Source organism: Triturus cristatus, chromosome 5_2 (assembly GCF_964204655.1).
Source record: "Triturus cristatus chromosome 5_2, aTriCri1.1, whole genome shotgun sequence".
Classification (NCBI taxonomy): Eukaryota; Metazoa; Chordata; class Amphibia; order Caudata; family Salamandridae; genus Triturus; species Triturus cristatus.
In genome coordinates, this window is record NC_140588.1 from 1,075,528,819 (window position 1) to 1,075,551,843 (window position 23,025).

Here is a 23,025-nt window from a genome sequence, read left to right on the forward strand (position 1 = left end):
TGGTAGTTAGGGAGGTGTTTTGTGGGCCCTCAAGGGCTCCTGTTTTTCAGAAGTAATTTATGGAAACGACCTAAGTTAACTTCTGAATAAAACATTGTGTGAGGGTGCAGAAAATCAGCCACAGGGTATGAGCCACATTTATAACTCTGCAGAACAGCACCTGGGGTGATACAGACTAATATCCACACAGGAAATCCGGAATGCAAGGATTCTGGAGGCTCAGAAAAAAGACTCACTTCAGGGGCCAAGGGCATCCTTAAATAATGCTGCAGGTATGTTAACAGACCAGAGAAGCCAGTTCAGAGAACACATGCCCAACCTCACCCAGAACAGCAATTCAAGCACTATGAAGAGTTATGGCCAGCCCTCTCAGGATCTTATTGTCGCTTGGAGGCCAGACAGCCATTCCAAGAGCTTCTCCCCGTTCCAGAGTCCCCAGCAGACTTACAGATCCCAGAGACAGCCATACAAGAGCTTCTCCCCACCACACCCCATTCCAGAGTCCCCAGCACACTTACAGATCCCAGAGACAGCCATACAGATGCAGACTTGGGGGTCAGACACACCCATTCGAAGAGCTTCTCCCCACCGCACCCCATTCCAGAGTCCCCAGCAGACTTACAGATCCCAGAGACACCCATACAGATGCAAACTTGGGGGTCAGAGACAGCCATTCCAAGAGCTTCTCCCCACCACACCCCATTCCAGAGTCCCCAGCAGACTTACAGACCCCAGAGACAGCCATACAAGAGCTTCTCCCCACCACACCCCATTCCAGAGTCCCCAGCAGACTTACAGACCCCAGAGACAGCCATACAGATGCAGACTTGGGAGTCAGACACAGCCATTCCAAGAGCTTCTCCCCACTGCACCCCATTCCAGAGTCCCCAGCACATTTACAGATCCCAGAGACAGCCATACAGATGCAGACTTGGAGGTCAGACACAGCCATCCGAAGAGATTCTCCCCACCGCACCCCATTCCAGAGTCCCCAGCAGACTTACAGATCCCAGAGACAGCCATACAAGCGCTTCTCCCCACCACACCCCATTCCAGAGTCCCCAGCAGACTTACAGACCCCAGAGACAGCCATACAAGAGCTTCTCCCCACCACACCACATTCCAGAGTCCCCGGCAGACTTACAGACCCCAGAGACAGCCATACAAGTGCTTCTCCCCACCACACCCCATTCCAGAGTCCCCGGCAGACTTACAGACCCCAGAGACAGCCATACAAATGCAGACTTGGGAGTCAGACACAGCCATTCCAAGAGCTTCTCCCCACTGCACCCCATTCCAGAGTCCCCAGCAGACTTACAGATCCCAGAGACAGCCATACAAGAGCTTCTCCCCACCACACCCCATTCCAGAGTCCCCAGCAGACTTACAGACCCCAGAGACAGCCATACAAGAGCTTCTCCCCATCACACCCCATTCCAGAGTCCCCAGCAGACTTACAGACCCCAGAGACAGCCATACAAGAGCTTCTCCCCACCACACCCCATTACAGAGTCCCCAGCAGACTTACAGATCCCAGAGACAGCCATACAGATGCAGACTTGGGGGTCAGACACAGCCATTCGAAGAGCTTCTCTGCACCGCACCCCATTACCAGAGTCCCCAGCAGACTTACAGATCCCAGAGACAGCCATACAGATGCAGACTTGGGGGTCAGAGACAGCCATACAAGAGCTTCTCCCCACTGCACCCCATTACAGAGTCCCCAGCACATTTACAGATCCCAGAGACAGCCATACAGATACAGACTTGAGGGTCAGACACACCCATTCGAAGAGCTTCTCCCCACCGCACCCCATTACCAGAGTCCCCAGCAGACTTACAGATCCCAGAGACAGCCATACAGATGCAGACTTGGGGGTCAGAGACAGCCATTCCAAGAGCTTCTCCCCACTGCACCCCATTCCAGAGTCCCCAGCAAACTTACAGATCCCAGAGACAGCCATACAGATGCAGACTTGGGGGTCAGATACAGCCATTCCAAGAGCTTCCTCCCACTGCACCCCATTCCAGAGTCCCCAGCACATTTACAGATCCCAGAGACAGCCATATAGATGCAGACTTGGGGGTCAGACACACCCATTCGAAGAGCTTCTTCCCACCGCACCCCATTCAAGAGTCCCCATTAGACTTACAGATCCCAGAGACGCAGCCATACACGATGCGGCCAGAGACATCTGTGGGAAAGCTTTTGTGGGGCACCAACAGGCACTTGAGTTGGAATTTGGGTGGGAGGCCGGGGTCAGAAAGGTCGTCTAGGTGCATGGCCACTTTCTCAGACTCTGGGCTAGTAAGGTCATCCAGATCCACACCGGTGAGTTGGTCTGGTTGATACCTGAGTATAGAGAAAAATCAAAAATGCAGATCAACAAACTACACACAGTCTCACTTGACACAAAAGAAGCCAGGGTGAATGCAGCCTCCTGCAGGAGGAGCCTGTAGATGCTGCCCACTCAAGCTGTACCCTGTGGGGCCAGCCCGGCTGGTGGTCAGCACAGCGCACAAGGAGTTCTGGTGAAACTCGTACCACACACCATAGCTGCACAACACACGACAGCCGTGCAATGCACACGCGTGTCCACAATGAACATGAAGGAGAGTCTTTCAAGAGAAGGAGCGAGTTCCAGGCCCTCATAATGGTGCGTGTACGCCCTCCAGTCCACCCCCACTGAATGAATGAATCACTGATTAGCAGAACCGGATCTCGAATGAGGCACTGCTGCTCTCATGAACAGGGGAAGACTAGGCCAAAGGATGGAGGGTCATAAACTGATATTCAAGCTGGACTGGAGGGGGCTGGAAGGACAGTGGTCTGCAGGGTCCAAGCCACCACCTGCATCTGACCTCACCAGCAGGGGACTGTGACAGAGCCACCCTGAGCCTTTGGCAAATGGCCTATTCTACCCTAAAAATGGAATGGGGCTTATATAACCCTCGGAGACTCTATAGTGCCCTTTGTCCAACAAGGGGCAAAGAAATCAGCAGACTGGGTACCCCTGATGCCCTTGAACGATGAACACAGAAGCAAGAAGGTACTTCAGCGATAGAAAGGCATCACGGTATCAGCTGAGAGTGGATGCCAAAGGGTGGAAAGGACATTAATCATAGCCCCTCACAATACTTGCATTCAGTGGCTTGGACTGATCCCTGGGGTCTCTAGACTTCCCGCAAACACTGCACAGACAGCTCCTTAAAGCACCAGGGCTCTGGCAGTGCAGTGCCCTGGACTGATCCCTGGGGTCTTTAGACTTCCCACAAACACTGCACAGACAGACAGCTCCTTAAAGCACCAGGGCTCTGGCAGTGCAGTGCCTTGGAATGATCCCTGGGTCTCTAGACTTCCCTCAAACACTGCACAGACAGACAGCGCCTTAAAGCACCCGGGCTCTGGCAGTGCAGTGCCCTGGACTGATCCCTGGGGTCTCTAGACTTCCCGCAAACACTGCACAGACAGACAGCTCCTTGAAGCACCCGGGCTCTGGCAGAGCAGTGCCTTGGACTCATCCGTGGGTCTCTAGACTTCCCTCAAACACTGCACAGACAGACAGCTCCTTAAAGCACCCGGGCTCTGGCAGTGCAGTGCCTTGGACTGATCTCTGGGGTCTTTAGACTTCCCTCAAACACTGCACGGACAGACAGCGCCTTAAAGCAGCAGGGCTCTGGCAGTGAGTGCCTTGGACTGATCCCTGGGTCTCTAGACTTCCCACAAACACTGCACAGACAGACAGCTCCTTAAAGCACCAGGGCTCTGGCAGTGCAGTGCCTTGGACTGATCCTTGGGTCTCTAGACTTCCCGCAAACACTGCACAGACAGACAGCTCCTTAAAGCACCCGGGCTCTGGCAGTGCAGTGCCCTGGACTGATCCCTGGGTCTCTAGACTTCCCGCAAACACTACACAGACAGACAGCTCCTTACAGCACCCGGGCTCTGTCAGTGCAGTGCCCTGGACTGATCCCTAGGGTCTCTAGACTTCCCACAAACACTGCACAGACAGACAGCTCCTTAAAGCACCAGGGCTCTGGCAGTGCAGTGCCTTGGACTGATCCCTGGGGTCTCTAGACTTCCCTCAAACACTGCACAGACAGACAGCTCCTTAAAGCACCAGGGCTCTGGCAGTGCAGTGCCCTGGACTGATCCCTGGGGTCTCTAGACTTCCCGCAAACACTGCACAGACAGCTCCTTAAAGCACCAGGGCTCTGGCAGTGCAGTGCCCTGGACTGATCCCTGGGTCTCTAGACTTCACGCAAACACTGCACAGACAGACAGCTCCTTAAAGCACCCGGGCTCTGGCAGTGCAGTGCCCTGGACTGATCCCTGGGTCTCTAGACTTCATGCAAACACTGCACAGACAGACAGCTCCTTAAAGCACCCGGGCTCTGGCAGTGCAGTGCCTTGGACTGATCCCTGGGGTCTTTAGACTTCCCGCAAACACTGCACAGACAGACAGCTCCTTAAAGCACCAGGGCTCTGGCAGTACAGTGCCTTGGACTGATCCCTGGGGTCTTTAGACTTCCCTCAAACACTGCACGGACAGACAGCGCCTTAAAGCAGCAGGGCTCTGGCAGTGAGTGCCTTGGACTGATCCCTGGGTCTCTAGACTTCCCACAAACACTGCACAGACAGACAGCTCCTTAAAGCACCAGAGCTCTGGCAGTGCAGTGCCTTGGACTGATCCTTGGGTCTCTAGACTTCCCGCAAACACTGCACAGACAGACAGCTCCTTAAAGCACCCAGGCTCTGGCAGTGCAGTGCCCTGGACTGATCCCTGGGTCTCTAGACTTCCCGCAAACACTACACAGACAGACAGCTCCTTACAGCACCCGGGCTCTGTCAGTGCAGTGCCCTGGACTGATCCCTAGGGTCTCTAGACTTCCCACAAACACTGCACAGACAGACAGCTCCTTAAAGCACCAGGGCTCTGGCAGTGCAGTGCCTTGGACTGATCCCTGGGGTCTCTAGACTTCCCTCAAACACGACACAGACAGACAGCTCCTTAAAGCACCCGGGCTCTGGCAGTGCAGTGCCCTGGACTGATCCCTGGGGTCTCTAGACTTCCCGCAAACACTGCACAGACAGCTCCTTAAAGCACCAGGGCTCTGGCAGTGCAGTGCCCTGGACTGATCCCTGGGTCTCTAGACTTCACGCAAACACTGCACAGACAGACAGCTCCTTAAAGCACCCGGGCTCTGGCAGTGCAGTGCCCTGGACTGATCCCTGGGTCTCTAGACTTCATGCAAACACTGCACAGACAGACAGCTCCTTAAAGCACCCGGGCTCTGGCAGTGCAGTGCCCTGTACTGATCCCTGGGGTCTCTAGACTTCCCGCAAACACTGCACAGACAGCTCCTTAAAGCACCAGGGCTCTGGCAGTGCAGTGCCCTGGACTGATCCCTGGGTCTCTAGACTTCACGCAAACACTGCACAGACAGACAGCTCCTTAAAGCACCCGGGCTCTGGCAGTGCAGTGCCCTGGACTGATCCCTGGGTCTCTAGACTTCACGCAAACACTGCACAGACAGACAGCTCCTTAAAGCACCGGGGCTCTGGCAGTGCAGTGCCTTGGACTCATCCCTGGGTCTCTAGACTTCCCGCAAACACTGCACAGACAGACAGCTCCTTAAAGCACCCGGGCTCTGGCAGTGCAGTGCCTTGGACTCATCCCTGGGTCTCTAGACTTCCCGCAAACACTGCACAGACAGACAGCTCCTTAAAACACCCGGGCTCTGGCAGTGCAGTGCCTTGGACTGATCCCTGGGTCTCTAGACTTCCCGCAAACACTGCACAGACAGACAGCTCCTCAAAGCACCCGGGCTCTGGCAGTGCAGTGCCTTGGACTGATCCCTGGGTCTCTAGACTTCCCTCAAACACTGCACAGACAGACAGCTCCTTAAAGCACCGGGGCTCTGGCAGTGCAGTGCCTTGGACTGATCCCTGGGGTCTCTAGACTTCCAACAAACACTGCACAGACAGACAGCTCCTTAAAGCACCCGGGCTCTGGCAGTGCAGTGCCTTGGACTGATCCCTGGGTCTCTAGACTTCCCTCAAACACTGCACACAGACAGCTCCTTAAAGCACCGGGGCTCTGGCAGTGCAGTGCCTTGGACTGATCCCTGGGGTCTCTAGACTTCCAACAAACACTGCACAGACAGACAGCCCCTTAAAGCACCCGGGCTCTGGCAGTGCAGTGCCTTGGACTGATCCCTGGGGTCTCTAGACTTCCCGCAAACAATGCACAGACAGACAGCTCCTTAAAACACCCGGGCTCTGGCAGTGCAGTGCCTTGGACTGATCCCTGGGGTCTCTAGACTTCCCTCAAACACTGTACAGACAGACAGCTCCTTAAAGCACCGGGGCTCTGGCAGTGCAGTGCCTTTGACTGATCCATGGGGTCTCTAGACTTCCCGCAAACAATGCACAGACAGACAGCTCCTTAAAATACCCTGGCTCTGGCAGTGCAGGGCCTTGGACTGATCCCTGGGGTCTCTAGACTTCCCACAAACACTGCAAAGACAGACAGCTCCTTAAAGCACCCGGGCTCTGGCAGTGCAGTGCCTTGGGCTGATCCCTGGGGTCTCTAGACTTCCCACAAACACTGCACAGACAGACAGCTCCTTAAAGCACCCGGGCTCTGGTAGTGCAGTGCCTTGGACTGATCCCTGGGGTCTCTAGACTTCCCTCAAACACTGCAAAATAAAAAATGTAAATGTAAATTGATACTTGTATAGCGCACTACTCACCCGCAAGGGTCTCAAGGCGCTTGTACGAATACCGCTGTGGAACCCATCCTGGCTTTCCCTGTGAGGCGCCCACTCCTGGGCACCCCCAAGGTGGAGGCCAGGCATCCTTAGCGTTGTGGGGGCCGTTGTGGAGATTAAGCAAGCTATTGCCCAGAGTTGCAGAGTGGGACTCCATGATTGGAATGGCACCGAGGTGAGAATTATCAGGTCCGTGGAATTTTTGAGCCCAAGACCCGCCAAGGCGGGGAATTGAACCCTGGTCCCGGGCTAGATCCCTGCATCAGGGTCTGCCGCTCTAATCATTGAGCCACACTTCTCTGCACAGACAGACAGCTCCTTAAAGCACCCGGGCTCTGGCAGTGCAGTGCCTTGGGCTGATCCCTAGGGTCTCTAGACTTCCCTCAAACACTGCACAGACAGACAGCTCCTTAAAGCACCGGGGCTCTGGCAGTGCAGTGCCTTGGACTAATCCCCGGGTCTCTAGACTTCCCACAAACACTGCAGACAGACAGCTCCTTAAAGCACCCGGGCTCTGGCAGTGCAGTGCCTTGGACTGATCCCTGGGGTCTTTAGACTTCCCGCAAACACTGCACAGACAGACAGCTCTTTAAAGCACCAGGGCTCTGGCAGTACAGTGCCTTGGACTGATCCCTGGGGTCTTTAGACTTCCCTCAAACACTGCACGGACAGACAGCGCCTTAAAGCAGCAGGGCTCTGGCAGTGAGTGCCTTGGACTGATCCCTGGGTCTCTAGACTTCCCACAAACACTGCACAGACAGACAGCTCCTTAAAGCACCAGGGCTCTGGCAGTGCAGTGCCTTGGACTGATCCTTGGGTCTCTAGACTTCACGCAAACACTGCACAGACAGACAGCTCCTTAAAGCACCCGGGCTCTGGCAGTGCAGTGCCCTGGACTGATCCCTGGGTCTCTAGACTTCCCGCAAACACTACACAGACAGACAGCTCCTTACAGCACCCGGGCTCTGTCAGTGCAGTGCCCTGGACTGATCCCTAGGGTCTCTAGACTTCCCACAAACACTGCACAGACAGACAGCTCCTTAAAGCACCAGGGCTCTGGCAGTGCAGTGCCTTGGACTGATCCCTGGGGTCTCTAGACTTCCCTCAAACACGACACAGACAGACAGCTCCTTAAAGCACCCGGGCTCTGGCAGTGCAGTGCCCTGGACTGATCCCTGGGGTCTCTAGACTTCCTGCAAACACTGCACAGACAGCTCCTTAAAGCACCAGGGCTCTGGCAGTGCAGTGCCCTAGACTGATCCCTGGGTCTCTAGACTTCACGCAAACACTGCACAGACAGACAGCTCCTTAAAGCACCCGGGCTCTGGCAGTGCAGTGCCCTGGACTGATCCCTGGGTCTCTAGACTTCACGCAAACACTGCACAGACAGACAGCTCCTTAAAGCACCCGGGCTCTGGCAGTGCAGTGCCTTGGACTCATCCCTGGGTCTCTAGACTTCCCTCAAACACTGCACACAGACAGCTCCTTAAAGCACCGGGGCTCTGGCAGTGCAGTGCCTTGGACTGATCCCTGGGGTCTCTAGACTTCCAACAAACACTGCACAGACAGACAGCTCCTTAAAGCACCCGGGCTCTGGCAGTGCAGTGCCTTGGACTGATCCCTGGGGTCTCTAGACTTCCCGCAAACAATGCACAGACAGACAGCTCCTTAAAACACCCGGGCTCTGGCAGTGCAGTGCCTTGGACTGATCCCTGGGGTCTCTAGACTTCCCTCAAACACTGTACAGACAGACAGCTCCTTAAAGCACCGGGGCTCTGGCAGTGCAGTGCCTTTGACTGATCCATGGGGTCTCTAGACTTCCCGCAAACAATGCACAGACAGACAGCTCCTTAAAACACCCTGGCTCTGGCAGTGCAGTGCCTTGGACTGATCCCTGGGGTCTCTAGACTTCCCACAAACACTGCAAAGACAGACAGCTCCTTAAAGCACCCGGGCTCTGGCAGTGCAGTGCCTTGGGCTGATCCCTGGGGTCTCTAGACTTCCCACAAACACTGCACAGACAGACAGCTCCTTAAAGCACCCGGGCTCTGGTAGTGCAGTGCCTTGGACTGATCCCTGGGGTCTCTAGACTTCCCTCAAACACTGCAAAATAAAAAATGTAAATGTAAATTGATACTTCTATAGCGCACTACTCACCCGCAAGGGTCTCAAGGCGCTTGTACGAATACCGCTGTGGAACCCATCCTGGCTTTCCCTGTGAGGCGCCCACTCCTGGGCACCCCCAAGGTGGAGGCCAGGCATCCTTAGCGTTGTGGGGGCCGTTGTGGAGATTAAGCAAGCTATTGCCCAGAGTTGCAGAGTGGGACTCCATGATTGGAATGGCACCGAGGTGAGAATTATCAGGTCCGTGGAATTTTTGAGCCCAAGACCCGCCAAGGCGGGGAATTGAACCCTGGTCCCGGGCTAGATCCCTGCATCAGGGTCTGCCGCTCTAATCATTGAGCCACACTTCTCTGCACAGACAGACAGCTCCTTAAAGCACCCGGGCTCTGGCAGTGCAGTGCCTTGGGCTGATCCCTAGGGTCTCTAGACTTCCCTCAAACACTGCACAGACAGACAGCTCCTTAAAGCACCGGGGCTCTGGCAGTGCAGTGCCTTGGACTAATCCCCGGGTCTCTAGACTTCCCACAAACACTGCAGACAGACAGCTCCTTAAAGCACCCGGGCTCTGGCAGTGCAGTGCCTTGGACTGATCCCTGGGGTCTTTAGACTTCCCGCAAACACTGCACAGACAGACAGCTCCTTAAAGCACCAGGGCTCTGGCAGTACAGTGCCTTGGACTGATCCCTGGGGTCTTTAGACTTCCCGCAAACACTGCACAGACAGACAGCTCCTTAAAGCACCAGGGCTCTGGCAGTGCAGTGCCTTGGACTGATCCCTGGGGTCTCTAGACTACCCTCAAACACTGCACAGACAGACAGCTCCTTAAAGCACCAGGGCTCTGGCAGTGCAGTGTCTTGGAGTGATCCCTGGGTCTCTAGACTTCCCGCAAACACTGCAGACAGACAGCTCCTTAAAGCACCAGGGCTCTGGCAGTGCAGTGCCTTGGACTAATCCCCGGGTCTCTAGACTTCCCACAAACACTGCAGACAGACAGCTCCTTAAAGCACCCGGGCTCTGGCAGTGCAGTGCCTTGGACTGATCCCTGGGGTCTTTAGACTTCCCGCAAACACTGCACAGACAGACAGCTCCTTAAAGCACCAGGGCTCTGGCAGTGCAGTGCCTTGGACTGATCCCTGGGGTCTTTAGACTTCCTGCAAACACTGCACAGACAGACAGCTCCTTAAAGCACCCGGGCTCTGGCAGTGCAGTGCCTTGGACTGATCACTGGGTCTCTAGACTTCCCTCAAACACTGCACAGACAGACAGCTCCTTAAAGCACCCGGGCTCTGGCAGTGCAGTGCCTTGGACTGATCCCTGGGTCTAGACTTCCCTCAAACACTGCACAGACAGACAGCTCCTTAAAGCACCAGGGCTCTGGCAGTGCAGTGCCTTGGACTGATCCCTGGGGTCTTTAGACTTCCTGCAAACACTGCACAGACAGACAGCTCCTTAAAGAACCCGGGCTCTGGCACAGTGGGGATACAGGGCGGTCTGGGGAAACCAGCCCTTGGCAATAGTGGATTTAACACCAGTGCCCAACGGTAGGCCGAGGGCTGGACAAAGCATGTCCCAGGATATCTAGACAAAAAACATTTATGGATAGCTAGACAAAACAAATTTTTTGAAAGAGTAAAGGGGTCGCTTTAGCGTAGCCAATGGCAACTGTGAAAATCTGGCATGGATTCCGCCCTTGTGGACGATGCTTTTGCGGTCCCGTGAAGACCCGTAAGTGTAGGATTTCTAAAGTCCGGGGTAGACAACGTTCTAAGTACCAAAGAGCAGGACCACTGAGACTGCATAACTGGGAGAGGTTCCTCTACCTGAAAACAGTAAACTACTGGCTGTTCCCTTTGCCTACTTTTTCAGCCTTCCTAGATTGTTTATACTATTAAGAAGGGCACCACCCATATGGAAATCCCTAGAAGGGATTTGGGTCTATGTTAGGCCATGTCCCCTCAAAACACTAGGAACCCCAGACTTTTCTACTCTACTGCGCCTCCTTTAGGTACCAGGGGTTGAATGCATGGAGCAGTTCCATGAAGCGCGTTTATGGTGGCTAAAAAGAATGGCGCCCTGGGGCCATGGTTGGTATGTGAAGACCAGACCCTTCCATTGCTGGAGCACGTGCCTGGCCTGGCTGTGGTGACACCACCAAAGAGGTGAACCCGAAGGATACATCGGCACTATGGAACCAGCAGCCTGCAGGTCCAACCCTAGCTTTGTGACCGAGAGCATGGCCACCCTAGCTCCGCTTGCATGAGATGGCTGCAGCCGTACTCCTAGTAGATTCCTAAAAGAGTCGCTGGACGAGAACCTTTAAGAAGTCTAGAGAAGAAGCCCACCTCACCCCACCCAACCCTTCATCAAATGCAATCACTAGAGAACAGTACCCACCTGAGAATCAGAACACAGACCGCCACCAGGGAGTACGCCAGCAGGGTGCCGATGGACATCAAGTCGACGAGGTCCTTCAGTTCGAATAAGAAAGCCATGAGTGCTGGAAACAAGAGATGGGGTGAGTCGGACCATGTGAGCTACAACGGCCACATGCAGAGCACCAGATTTAGAATGGAAGGTTCTGGGGCTGGCCGCTCGCAGCGCGGTGCCTGCCTGCCTGCCATCCACCCACCCACCCACCTACCCACCCACCCACCCACCTACCCACCCACCCATCCACCAGAGCACCAGATCTGGAATGGAAGGTTCTGGGGCTGGCCACTCGCAGCGCGGTGCCTGCCTGCCATCCACCCCCCCACCTACCCACCCACCCACCCATCCATCCAAAGTAGGTGTAAACACAATCAAACAACCCAACAGTATGAGATGCTGGGGCAGTATTATAAGGCCAGGTGGTGGATAATAAAGGGCCTCCAGCAAAGAGACGCAATAGTGTAACAAAGCGACTCTAGTAGACGCGCAGGCCATGACCTCATGCACAGCTCCATGACCACAGACAGCAAAGCAATCTTCAGCAGCAAAAGCAAGTCAACAAAAAAACAATGTACATCGTATCAGTGACACAGTACTTGAGGAATTAGCAGAAAGGGGGCATATTGCTGAGCAGTGGGACGATAACAGAGTTTATGGAATTAGTGGGTGCGGAGTCTCTGGAATGTATAGAGCAGGGTTCTCCAATATCGGTCTTGGAGGGCCGGATCCATGCCAGATTTTTAGCATATCCACATCAAGATAAATGTAGTTATCTTAAAAATCTGACAAGGATCCGGCCCTCCTGGACCGACTTTGGAGAACCCTGGTATAGAGGTTATGGAAATGATGGGGAGCGGGACAGGAACGCAGAAAGATTATAGAACTGACGCTCCATATAGAGGCTATGGGACTGATGGGTGGCGACGGAATGTATAGAGGATCTGGGTTGGTGGGTGGTGAGAGGGAACGTATAGAGCAGGGGTCTCAAACCTTTTCAGTAGTGAGAGCTACAGTGAAAAGGAAGGCTGTGAGCTACTGGCAGCTCATGGTCGACTGGTTGGAGACACCAGCTTTAAAGTATCTAGAATTGGTGAGTGGTGGGAGGGGATGTATAGAGGATCTGGACTTGGTGGGTGGTGGGAGGGAATGTATAGAGGATCTGGACTTGGTGGGTGGTGGGAGGGAATGTATAGAGGATCTGGACTTGGTGGGAGGGGATGTATAGAGGATCTGGACTTGGTGGGTGGGAATGTATAGAGGATCTGGACTTGGACGGTGGTGGGAGGGAATGTATAGAGGATCTGGACTTGGTGGGTGGTGGGAGGGGATGTATAGAGGATCTGGACTTGGTGGGTGGTGGGAGGGGATGTATAGAGGATCTGGACTTGGTGGGTGGTGGGAGGGGATGTATAGAGGATCTGGACTTGGTGGGTGGTGATGTATAGAGGATCTGGACTTGGTGGGTGGAAATGGATAGAGGATCTGGACTTGGTGGGTGGTGGGAGGGAATGTAGAGAGGATCTGGATTTGGTGGGTGGTGAGATTGGGATGTGTAGAGGTTCTGGAACTGGTGGGATGGGATTTGAGTTTATGGAACTGGTAGGTGGTGGAGTTGGGTGCTTCAAGGTTCTATTTCGCTTTACAGGCCCTGGAGGCCGCCTCTGCTGTGTACCCGGAACCTACGATGTGTAGTAGCATGGACAAGAGGAGGTTCAGAGCAAGCAAACCTGAGCGATGGAACCATTCGAGGGCCTTTGACTTCAGAGGCGGCCCCCCATGGCTGCAATGCTCCAGTGACGTTTCCATCCCAAATCCTGCTCTTGCCCACACATTGGACACACCTACAGTAGCAGCTATTCCATTCCAGGTACCAAATGGTACAGCCCTTTAAATCCTTACCAGAAATGATGCCCGACACAATGGTGGCAACCAAGGGGGTCTTGGTCCTCTCGTTAATGCTGGCAAGAAACTTGAAGAGAAGCCCATCCTCAGCCATGGCGTAGATCACACGCGGCATCGGGAACATGGAGCCCAGAAGACTAATTGAGAAAAGAAACTAAGTGAGCCCCTTACAGGTCGCAAGTAGAGCAAATGCTTCACTTCACCTGCACGCTGCCCTATATCCTACAGAAGCCAACCCTTTACACCAGAGACAGGCTTGTGCCCCCATCTTAAAATGCACTGATATTAAAACTTCTATGAAAAGGTGGAAACTGGTGCCATTTTAGGATTAACAAAAATTCAAAAGCAGCCAACCGTCAGGGGTAGTCAAGATAAGCGCAGCCTACTGCTGTCATGGGTGTGCAGGGTGCAGCAGGAATCCACCACCGCAGCGTAATTTGCACTTTTCTTCTCTCAATACCCTTCCTGACAAGGCGTGCATGAACCAGAACGCTGGTGACTGTACTACCCAACATTTGACCTGCCTCAGGACCTAGCACGTTCATGTGTGTTCGAAACGTGTCATAGTGCTGGACATAAAGTAACCTCTAAAACACAACCAGCCGGTGTGCTTGACCTGCTCTGGGGGTAAATGACTGAGTCCTGGCGCTTTCTACTTCAGAGCCCACAGAGGTGCAAAGTGAGCACATTCTATTACACACAAACAGCAGCTCATTACACATACACCTGAACCCAGTGAATCACAAAGAACAGCAACTACACACCACCCTGAAGAAAAGGATTTAGTCAAGCTAGGAAGCGCTTGGTTGGTCATTCACAGGTTCTTACTTTAATATGGCCAGAGTCGTCTCTCTGTCCAGGTTTTTTATATAGTCTCCCACATTACTTGGGTACCCTTTTCTGCAGAGGATACAAGGCTCTACGCCCCTGCCATTGCGTTCTCTCTGTGTTGGGTGCGCAGAGCTCGGTTTGAACTGGCACAATCAGACGTGCCAAGAGAAACCGTGAGAGAAACAAGGGGTATGGTCTGCTTCACTCTTCCAGGAGACAATCACTCCTGAACCTCATCTAGAGGAACAGTGTATGGACGCTTAGATGAAACGACAAGAGTCAGATGCTCCGGAACACATTCTGTTCCGTGCTGCAGTGTAGCTGATCTTGAGACATTAAATCAAATCTAGCCTGGCGAGCTAGAAACAACATCCCTAGTGGTAAACATTGGATCCCTGCAGCCCAGCCACCCCAAAACAGCCTCAGAATACTAGTGGTTTCCGCCAAGCAGCCTCTTTCTTAGGATATGTGGGTTGCAGCCAAGTAAAAGTCTCAATGGAAGAGCCAAGTGCAGACAACTGAAACCTTCCAGGAACCTGGCTCGAGGCAGGTCTGTGACTGTGAATCGGTCTGGATTCCCTCACTTCACCCTCAACGCTCAGAGAAGTCCCTGCGCCTTTCTGCTCTTACCTAGTGGAGAGTGCGCAGAGGGACCCAATAGCGACCACGTAGCGGGCAGGATCCCAGTTTACGTAATGAAAGGCCTCCGGGAGAGGGCTGTCCCTGTTGAGCAGGTAGTAGGGCATCATGAGGGTGAGCGAAGCGGAGACGCCGAAGTAAGCCACAAAGCAGATGAGGAGAGAGACGATGATGCCCAATGGGATGGAGCGCTGAGGGTTCTTGGCTTCTTCACCTGGAAAAGAGCAACAGACTGAAGGTGAGAAAACTGCCCACCCCCTCTGCATCCACAATGGATGACAATGCTACGCTTCACAACGAGGCAACACACACACGCATGCACGCTTACAAAGTCAGGGACTACGCATACACTCATCGTACAGCCATAGTCGGCAAGGCTCATGTCTGACATTACGGACCTTGAAGTGCTCCGAAGTGAGCACGAAAAGTCAGTACAACACGTTTCACAATTTAGGAGCAGCAGTGACGTGACCACAGCTCCTTCGTCCTAGCCACTGGAGGGTGCTGGGTCGTGAATCCCTGGTCCCCCGGATCTAGCATTCGTGAATGGTACATTTTATATTTAGTTAAATGGTTCAGACAAGTTCCATGAGGCATAAAAGCGCAGGAGATGAGGTCTCGGGGTAAAGCTGCCGACCCGGAGAGAGGGTTTTTATCCCGGCTCCAGCGCTTGATTGGAAAGGGTGTGGTTTATATAAGAACCACAATCTCCTTATGCCTAGAATTGTAAATATGTGTTGTATGCAATACGATGGTAAATGTGGCATGACACGTAATGTGGTGGAGTAATAGATAAATCCCATCTTAGGAAGCTGATCTTGTATCCTTTTCCAGCCACCCACTAGGGTTTACTGCGGGCTTCGATGTAGGGTTGAGTTATCAGTACCAAACCGTACATACATGTGGTGCGATGACACAGCCACCAGAGGTACTGAGCATGTAGAGTTTGTGTCCTGAGGAGGGCTAAGACAGGCCTTTCAGTGCTCAAGGGCGAGATGATGGAGGTCACTTCTAGGGCTTCAGGTCGAAGGACCTCGGTGGATCTACCAAGAGACTGAGGGCCTTCGATCTAATGGGATCTTTCCACTGAGGACCTCCTGCCCAGATCTGGGACCACGAAGAATGAATGACAGCAAGCTATGAGAGCGCTCCATCAACGCTCTAACTGATACTGGTTAATATCGCGTTCAATGTTGATCACCGCACCTACGCTAAAGGGACATCGACTCTGAAGGGATAAGAGATCAGACCTCAGTGTTTGAAGTGAAACGAAGACCAACCACGTTCAAGCACAAGAAGTAAACACTGACGACCTAAGCAGTGGCCGCTGACCGGCCCATGCAACGCACCAATAGAGTCCTGTGTAATACAGCCAGCATAGGACAATGTCCTTCTGCAGGTGTCAAAAGATGGACATCAGTGAACTGAGATGTGGACAAGCAAACGTGTTCATGGCTACATCCGAAAGTGGCGGCAAAGGTAGGAGCTAGCTCCAGCCCAGAGACCAGATGAGAGAACCTTGTCCGCAGTCGCTGCATCTACAGCGGTGAGACGACTTCACCACCACGAGTGGTCAGACCATCTGCTTGTCTCCAAAGTACGTCTACACATGGACGTCAGTCATACTTCTTCCCACCTGAATTGACATTAATCAAAAATTCTAAACAAAGAACAGCTTCATAGTACCCTCCTCAGCACATTTCACAACTGCTGTGCCAGAGCCATGGTGCTCCACACAACTTGTGCAGTTTAGCAGGACTGGAGTACAGTTGAAGGAGCGCGTCAGACAAGTATTAGAGAATGCTTGTGATTCCAGTTCAACTGTAGAGTATCATTAAGAAATGGTCATCTCTAAGGAAGGAATGTGTGGCAGCGCCAGACAGGTTACCTGTAGTCGCGATACAGTCAAAGCCCACAAAGGCGTAGAAGCAGGTGGCAGCGCCAGCCACGATACCACTGAATCCAAACGGGGAAAAGCCACCAGACCCGAACTCTCCAATGCTGCAAAAAAAGAAATGGGATTACTCAGTGTGGAACCAGACTTGGACTGCTCTCCTCTAAGTCAGGGCTGGGGTAGGACGAGAATGCAAGGTGGAAGTAACGCATGGAATGGAGAAAGGAATAGGACTCGAGTCCAAGAGTGGGGTGGGTAACACTAGGCGAGTGGAGTAGGGCGCAGGCTCAAAGGGATGAGGCTAGCAGGAGAGTGGGGTGGCGAAGGACAGTGAATAGATAGAGGGGTTCAATGCCGACTGGAGGAAGCTCTAGTCACTGCCATTAGCCCTGGAAGGTATAGGCACGAAGCAACTTGGACTGGGGCAGTGGGCGTGAAAGGGAGCCGGCCCCTATTGTGTGAAAAGGGAGGAATGTAATCAGCAGAAGGCGTCAGCACTCAATGGTGTGCGGGGCGTACGAGGGGGAGAAGGAAGGGTGAGAAATAGTGAAATGGGAAAGGAGTGTGACAACTTAAAGCATGTGCACAAAAATAAGCATTGAACCTTAAAGACAGACAAGATGAGCCCAAACACGCGGAGCAGGTACCTAGAGCCTCATTTATTGCATTTTAGCATAGGGCAGCGCTGCAAGTTACCCAAAGGGAAAGTGCAGGAATGCACCATATTTAAGCAATATGGAGCAGTCCTGCCCTTTCTCCCTGCGCGTGAGCCGTTTCAGGAGCCTAGCGCCAACGTAGGCACCCTTGCAGGTGCAAGGGTGCCCCCGTTGCAGGCAGGATTCTTTTTGTGCAGGAAGGAGCAACGTCCTGCACAAAACAATCCTACGAGGCGTTTTCACTCATATGTGCTGCAGAATACATGGAAAGAGGAAAAAGCGGAGAGAAATGAACGTATTTCTCCTTGTTACACCTATCTCGGGAGGCGTGCGAATTTTGTGCTACCCCAGGATTACATCACTTTGTAAATCCGGGACAGGGTCAAATTCCATAGGTGATGCATGGAAAACCCCACCGCAACGCCCATGGAAAGCCTCCTGGTGGCAGAGTAAGGTGATGCATCGATTTGTGCTGCGTCGCCTTACTCATGATTTGAGGCAACTCAAAGGGTGGTTTTGCGTGGCTTAATAAATCGAAATGAGAGCCCTGCGTCACGCATGTACCCCTTGCCCCCTAGTGCAGAGCGTGGAGCGGGAGCGGAGAGCCCCTCCTACCTGGAACTGTTATAGGTGTACGAGTCATTCCTGTAGTCCTCCTCGCTCAGGCTCCAGTTCTTCGTGTCGCCCTTCACGAATCCGGCAATGATGATGAAGCCCAGAACCAGCAGGTTCACCGCAGTGAAGATCTTGTTGACCAGCGCAGACTCGCTCACCCCAAAGGACAAGAGGCCTGCAGGGACGAGGAGAGGTTAGGGCCGAGCTGTGGACGGGGCTGCCAAAGCCCTCTCTGCACACCCTTCAAAGCTGCACAGACTTGACAACACTTTGGTTCTTATTGCAAGAAAACAGCCAAGGGAGGGGGGGGGGGGTGGATTTTAAGGAGAACATTCTCGGATGTGGTTTCTACAAGAAAAGTGAGTACAATTCAGCCGCACTGAAGGCTCCAAGCTGTAGTTTAAAGATTCGACTAAAATGGCCCGGACTGGAAACTCTGAAAAATATCTGAAGAAATGACAAATTGTGGTAGTAAAGCTCCACAGAACACAAAGAAACGGGCTGGCCTTTTCCCCAGTCATCGCACATGGTCATATACTATAACCAGGGCCAATGGAATTATGCGGCAGGAGAGGGCCAAATTATGTGGAAGGGAGAGTAAATTATGCTGAAAGAAAAGACAAATTATGCTGCGTAAAGCAGCAAATATTATGGTAGCATTACCTCATTATTTTGTCATTCTTACACTTGTTAAGAGTGTTTGGACATTGGTTGCACTCCACTAGTACCGGTTTAGCACCGAAATATAGCAATAAACAAGAGAAAGGTAACCAGTCACCCCTTGCATAGGGCCAGCCCCTGCGCTGCAACACGTGTCGCTGCGCTTTTAGTAACTTTTGAATTGTTTGAGCTGGAAACAATTTTTTGTTAAAATCTGCAGATTATACATCAGATGATGGATTATGAGGAAAAAATGCAACAAATGTATAATTATGCGAGAAACGCTGCAGCCGCTCAATCGCATATTTCTAGTGGCCCTTATAATAACCCCAAAAAAGGGAGTGGTTGAAACTGCAAAAAATGTTATTAGACGAAGACATCTACCTGCAGGATAATGGGTGCCTAAAAGTTAAATTACGCTTTGCAAAGTTGCCGTGCATCGAACAAGTTTAATTAACCTCTGGCGTCTCACCTGTCAGCAAGAGGACAATCAACAGTGCAAAGACGTCCGGGTACTCGGCCAGGACATGTTCCACCTTAATGTTCACGCGCTCCCTGAAGAATGTCGAGATCTGGTTCCCGATGAGGTTATCGAAGGTAGAGCTCCAGGCGCGGGCGACGCTGGCAGTACCTGTTCAAGTTCCATAAGACAAGAGGGTGAGGCCAAGGGGACAGAAGCCAAGAACCTCCAAGTAACTTTACAGAACATGTCGCAGGTACAGGTGAGCGGAACCGCACCTCCAAGAAAATCTATGGAAAATACACGCCATGTAATGAAATGAGCTGTTGTCTCAAATTATGGGACAAGTTTGCTAAAATACTTTCGCGATGGCCCCTCTAGTTTAGATGAGGATGGACCCGCCCACCACAAGGGCAGGTAGAATAGTCTGGATTGGAGGCGGTCGGGGTGGACTGGTGTATGGTAGGTGATGGTCAACAGTAACTATAACATAGAGACTGATTATGCGTTTTGCGGACTCTGTTACTCCGAGATGTCCCACCCGCCAAATTACAATTCCATTATATCCTATGCAACTTGTAAAACAGAAGACGGAATATTCGTCACATTTGTGACAATTCCTTCCGCTTGTGACGGAGTATCCCATTCGCCAAGATCCAAACCAGGTCCGTAATCCCTTAACCCAAGGATGGTACAAAAACCATGACCAGTGCGTGCAAGAATGCGACAAAGTGGCATTCTGCCAGTGTAAAATGGGCATTTCTCTTGTTGGAATGCTTTCCTGTGCCATCACGCAGGGCAGCACCACCGTGCTTGGCGTCGCGTGGCTGTGAGTCACACAGGTGTGTCGGGCCTATCCAAACCTGCTAGTCACCAGCACCAAGCAACACTCACTGGGATAAAAAAAACTAACCAGTGTCAAGGCTGGCTACAACAAACGACCCTTGCCCTCACCTTCATCCTATGTGCTAGCAGGTGGCTCCCTTACCTAGAACATAGGACAGTATGAGGTTCCAGCCCGTGGTGAAGGCCCAGATCTCGCCTACGGTCACGTAGCTGTAGAGGTAGGCTGACCCGGTCTTGGGGACTCTTGCACCAAACTCAGCATAGCAGAGTCCAGCCAGCACCGAGGACACGGCGGCGACCAGGAAACACAGCACGATGGAGGGCCCGGCCTTCTCCTTGGCTACTTCACCAGCCAAAACGTAGACTCCTGCCCCCAGGGTGCTGCCCACACCCAAAGCGATGAGATCCAAAGTGGACAGGCATCGGGCGAAGCGGGTCTCCTTGCTGCTTAGGTCCACCACTCGCCTGCGGATCAGCTTGTTCCCAAAGTTGGACAGGGCTCCCGCCAGCATCTTGGCCATGTTCTTGTGACTTCACCTGCAAGGAAGAGAAGAGAGACCGTTAGCCAGGGTTACGTTTCAAGACAGAACCCAAACAGAAGGTGTAGGCACCATGGCCACAATGGGTATACAATGCAAACACAAGATGCAAGCGCCATGGCCACCATGGAAACAGAACCTAAACAGAAAGTGTAAGCACCATGGCCACCATGAATACAGAACCTAAAAAGAAAGTGTAAGCACCATGGCCACCATGAATACAGAACCTAAAAAGAAAGTGTAAGCACTATGGCCACCATGGAAACAGAACCCAAACAGAAGGTCTAAGCACCATGGATAAAGAACCAAAACAGATGTCGGCACTGGACACAAAACCAAAGAAGGTGTAGGTGTCTGACAGACCCCCAACGAGCAGGTGAAGATGTCGGACACTGACCCAAAAACGGAAGATGTAGGTGTTTGAAACCGACATACAACAGAAGGTTTAGGCACCGACAAAGACCCAAACCTGAAGGTGTAGGCACCAACACAGGCCCAAACCAGAAGGTGTGGGTGCCATGGAAACAGTGCAACACGTGAGTTACGTCCAATTAGCCCACCAGATCTTTTTGCTTCGACTATCCAGTTTTGGCACCTTTACTATGAGTGAGTTTCACATGTGGTAAATTATATTGTGATGTTGCATCTTGTATAGGTTGGGGGGGTGGGGGGGGAGGCATTGTGATTCTGGGGTTCAGGACCCACTAGGGTGAAATGTAAAATGATGGCGTCACCAAAGGTACTTCCATCCACCTGAATGTAAATATCTGAATTTCATGTGTAGTATTTAGTAGTGTTTGCATAATAAATGTACTGTCCCTCCCTTTATAAAAGAAACCAACACTGCCTGGACAATCGTTTATTGAGCGTTGTTGCGTCAGTGAACCGGGATTGCCGGCTCACGCCACCTCCCCTGAGCAGGCCGTGGATTGCTCTGCTCTGAGAGTCCAGTGCTACGAGGGGGACTTGGTTTCCAAGAAAAAGACAATGGATGACTTATTACTTGCTTGGGACTCACACCTTTTGCAAATAATAACCCAATTTCTTACACAGACAGAAGGTGTAGACACCAGACACAGACCCAAACCGAAGGTGTGGGTGCCAAGGACACTATGGATAGAACTAAAGCAGACGTAGGTGCCATGGAACCACCAGGTGCGACGAACAAGAGAACCGTAACTGCACGCTGCCATTGTACAGACAGCACAGAGAGAGTTCCCACAGGAAAGAGACTTCCACTCCAAGCAGTGGCCAATTCATCGTGCAGTTGATATGAAGGTATGGGGGAAGAAAGTATGGAACAGGGGCAGTGTAAGCTTGGATGGACAGGAGGGTACGTGATGGGCAGTGCAAGCTTGGATGGACAGGAGGGTACGTGATGGGCAGTGCAAGCTTGGACAAACAATAGGGTACATGATGGGCAGTGCAAGCTTGAATAGATGTGAAGGGTACACGATGGGCAGTGCAAGGTTGGACAGACAGGAGGGGCACGTGATGAGCAGTACACCTTGGATAGACAGGAGGGTACGTGATGGGCAGTAGTAACACCTTGGATACATGTGAAGGGTACACGATGGGCAGTGCAAGCATGGATAGACACGAGTGTACGTGATGGGCAGTGCAAGCTTGGATAGACAGGAGGGTACGTGATGGGCAGTAAACCTTGGATAGACAGGAGGGTACGTGATGGGCAGTGCAAGCTTGGACAGACAGGAGGGTACGTGATGGGCAGTGCAATCTTGGATAGACGTGAAGGGTATGCGATGGGCTGTGCAAGCGTGGATAGACAGGGGTGTACGTGATGGGCAGTGCAAGCTTGGACAGACAGGAGGGTACGTGATGGGCAGTGCAAGCTTGGATAGACAGGAAGGGTACGTGATGGGCAGTACACCTTGGACAGACAAGAGGGTACGTGATGGGCAGTGCAAGCTTGGATGGACAGGAGGGGTACAGGATGGGCAGTGCAAGCTTGGATAGACAGGGGGGTACATGATGGGCAGTAAAACCTTGGTATAGACATGAAGGGTTCAGGTTGGACAGTGAAACCTTGCATTGACAGGATGGGTACACGAAGGGCAGAAACACTTTGGATAGACAAGAAGGTATATGGTGGACTGTAAACTTTGGATAGACAGGAAGAAGGGCACATGATTGGCAGTAAAACCTTCCTTGAATAGACAGCGGGGAGTGTGGGCAGTAAACCCTTGGATAGACAGAAAGGTTGCAGCAGTAAGACGCGGTGTGGGCACAGGGTCGTGCAATCTTGGCTTTAGAGGAGGGGTGGGTCTAGGAGGGCAGTCCTTACAGCAGCTCTGAGCCAGCCTGAAAACTCGGCGAGCGCTTCGAAACAGATGGAAAGCTGCAAAGAGCCCGTCACAACCCCCTCTAGTATGACTTGTAAGAAATTCGTGGGCGCTTCCATACTAAATGCCACACCTCTGGGCGCTACCCTCGACCGCCCACTGTAAAGGAGGCACACTCACCCCGGGGGCCTCGAACACGAGGGGAAGGATTCTGGGGGACCCAGGCTCGCGTCCTTTGCATCAGAGGCGGGGTGCCTGCTGACACCCCGATCGATGCCAGGGCTCGGATACAAATGGGCTGTCGGCCCCGGCAACCGTCTGTGGGGATCCTGGCGGGGTTTAATTGGACCTG

The 23,025-nt window shown here is 52.6% G+C and overlaps 1 protein-coding gene across 1 annotated transcript in view; it reads right to left on the reverse strand.

The window, feature by feature from the left end:
- The window catches only part of SLC7A3 (solute carrier family 7 member 3), a 68,700-nt gene that overhangs the window by 5,294 nt on the left and 40,381 nt on the right, over window positions 1-23,025 (reverse strand). Inside the window, exons 2-9 of the mRNA XM_085608400.1 lie at window positions 19,974-20,368; window positions 18,998-19,156; window positions 17,866-18,040; window positions 16,589-16,701; window positions 14,692-14,914; window positions 13,228-13,367; window positions 11,293-11,395; window positions 2,154-2,353 (exon numbers count right to left, since the gene is read on the reverse strand). Coding sequence (XP_085464526.1) covers window positions 2,154-2,353; window positions 11,293-11,395; window positions 13,228-13,367; window positions 14,692-14,914; window positions 16,589-16,701; window positions 17,866-18,040; window positions 18,998-19,156; window positions 19,974-20,352 — 1,492 coding nt within the window. The 5' untranslated portion in view covers window positions 20,353-20,368. The remainder of the gene's footprint in view (window positions 1-2,153; window positions 2,354-11,292; window positions 11,396-13,227; window positions 13,368-14,691; window positions 14,915-16,588; window positions 16,702-17,865; window positions 18,041-18,997; window positions 19,157-19,973; window positions 20,369-23,025) is intronic.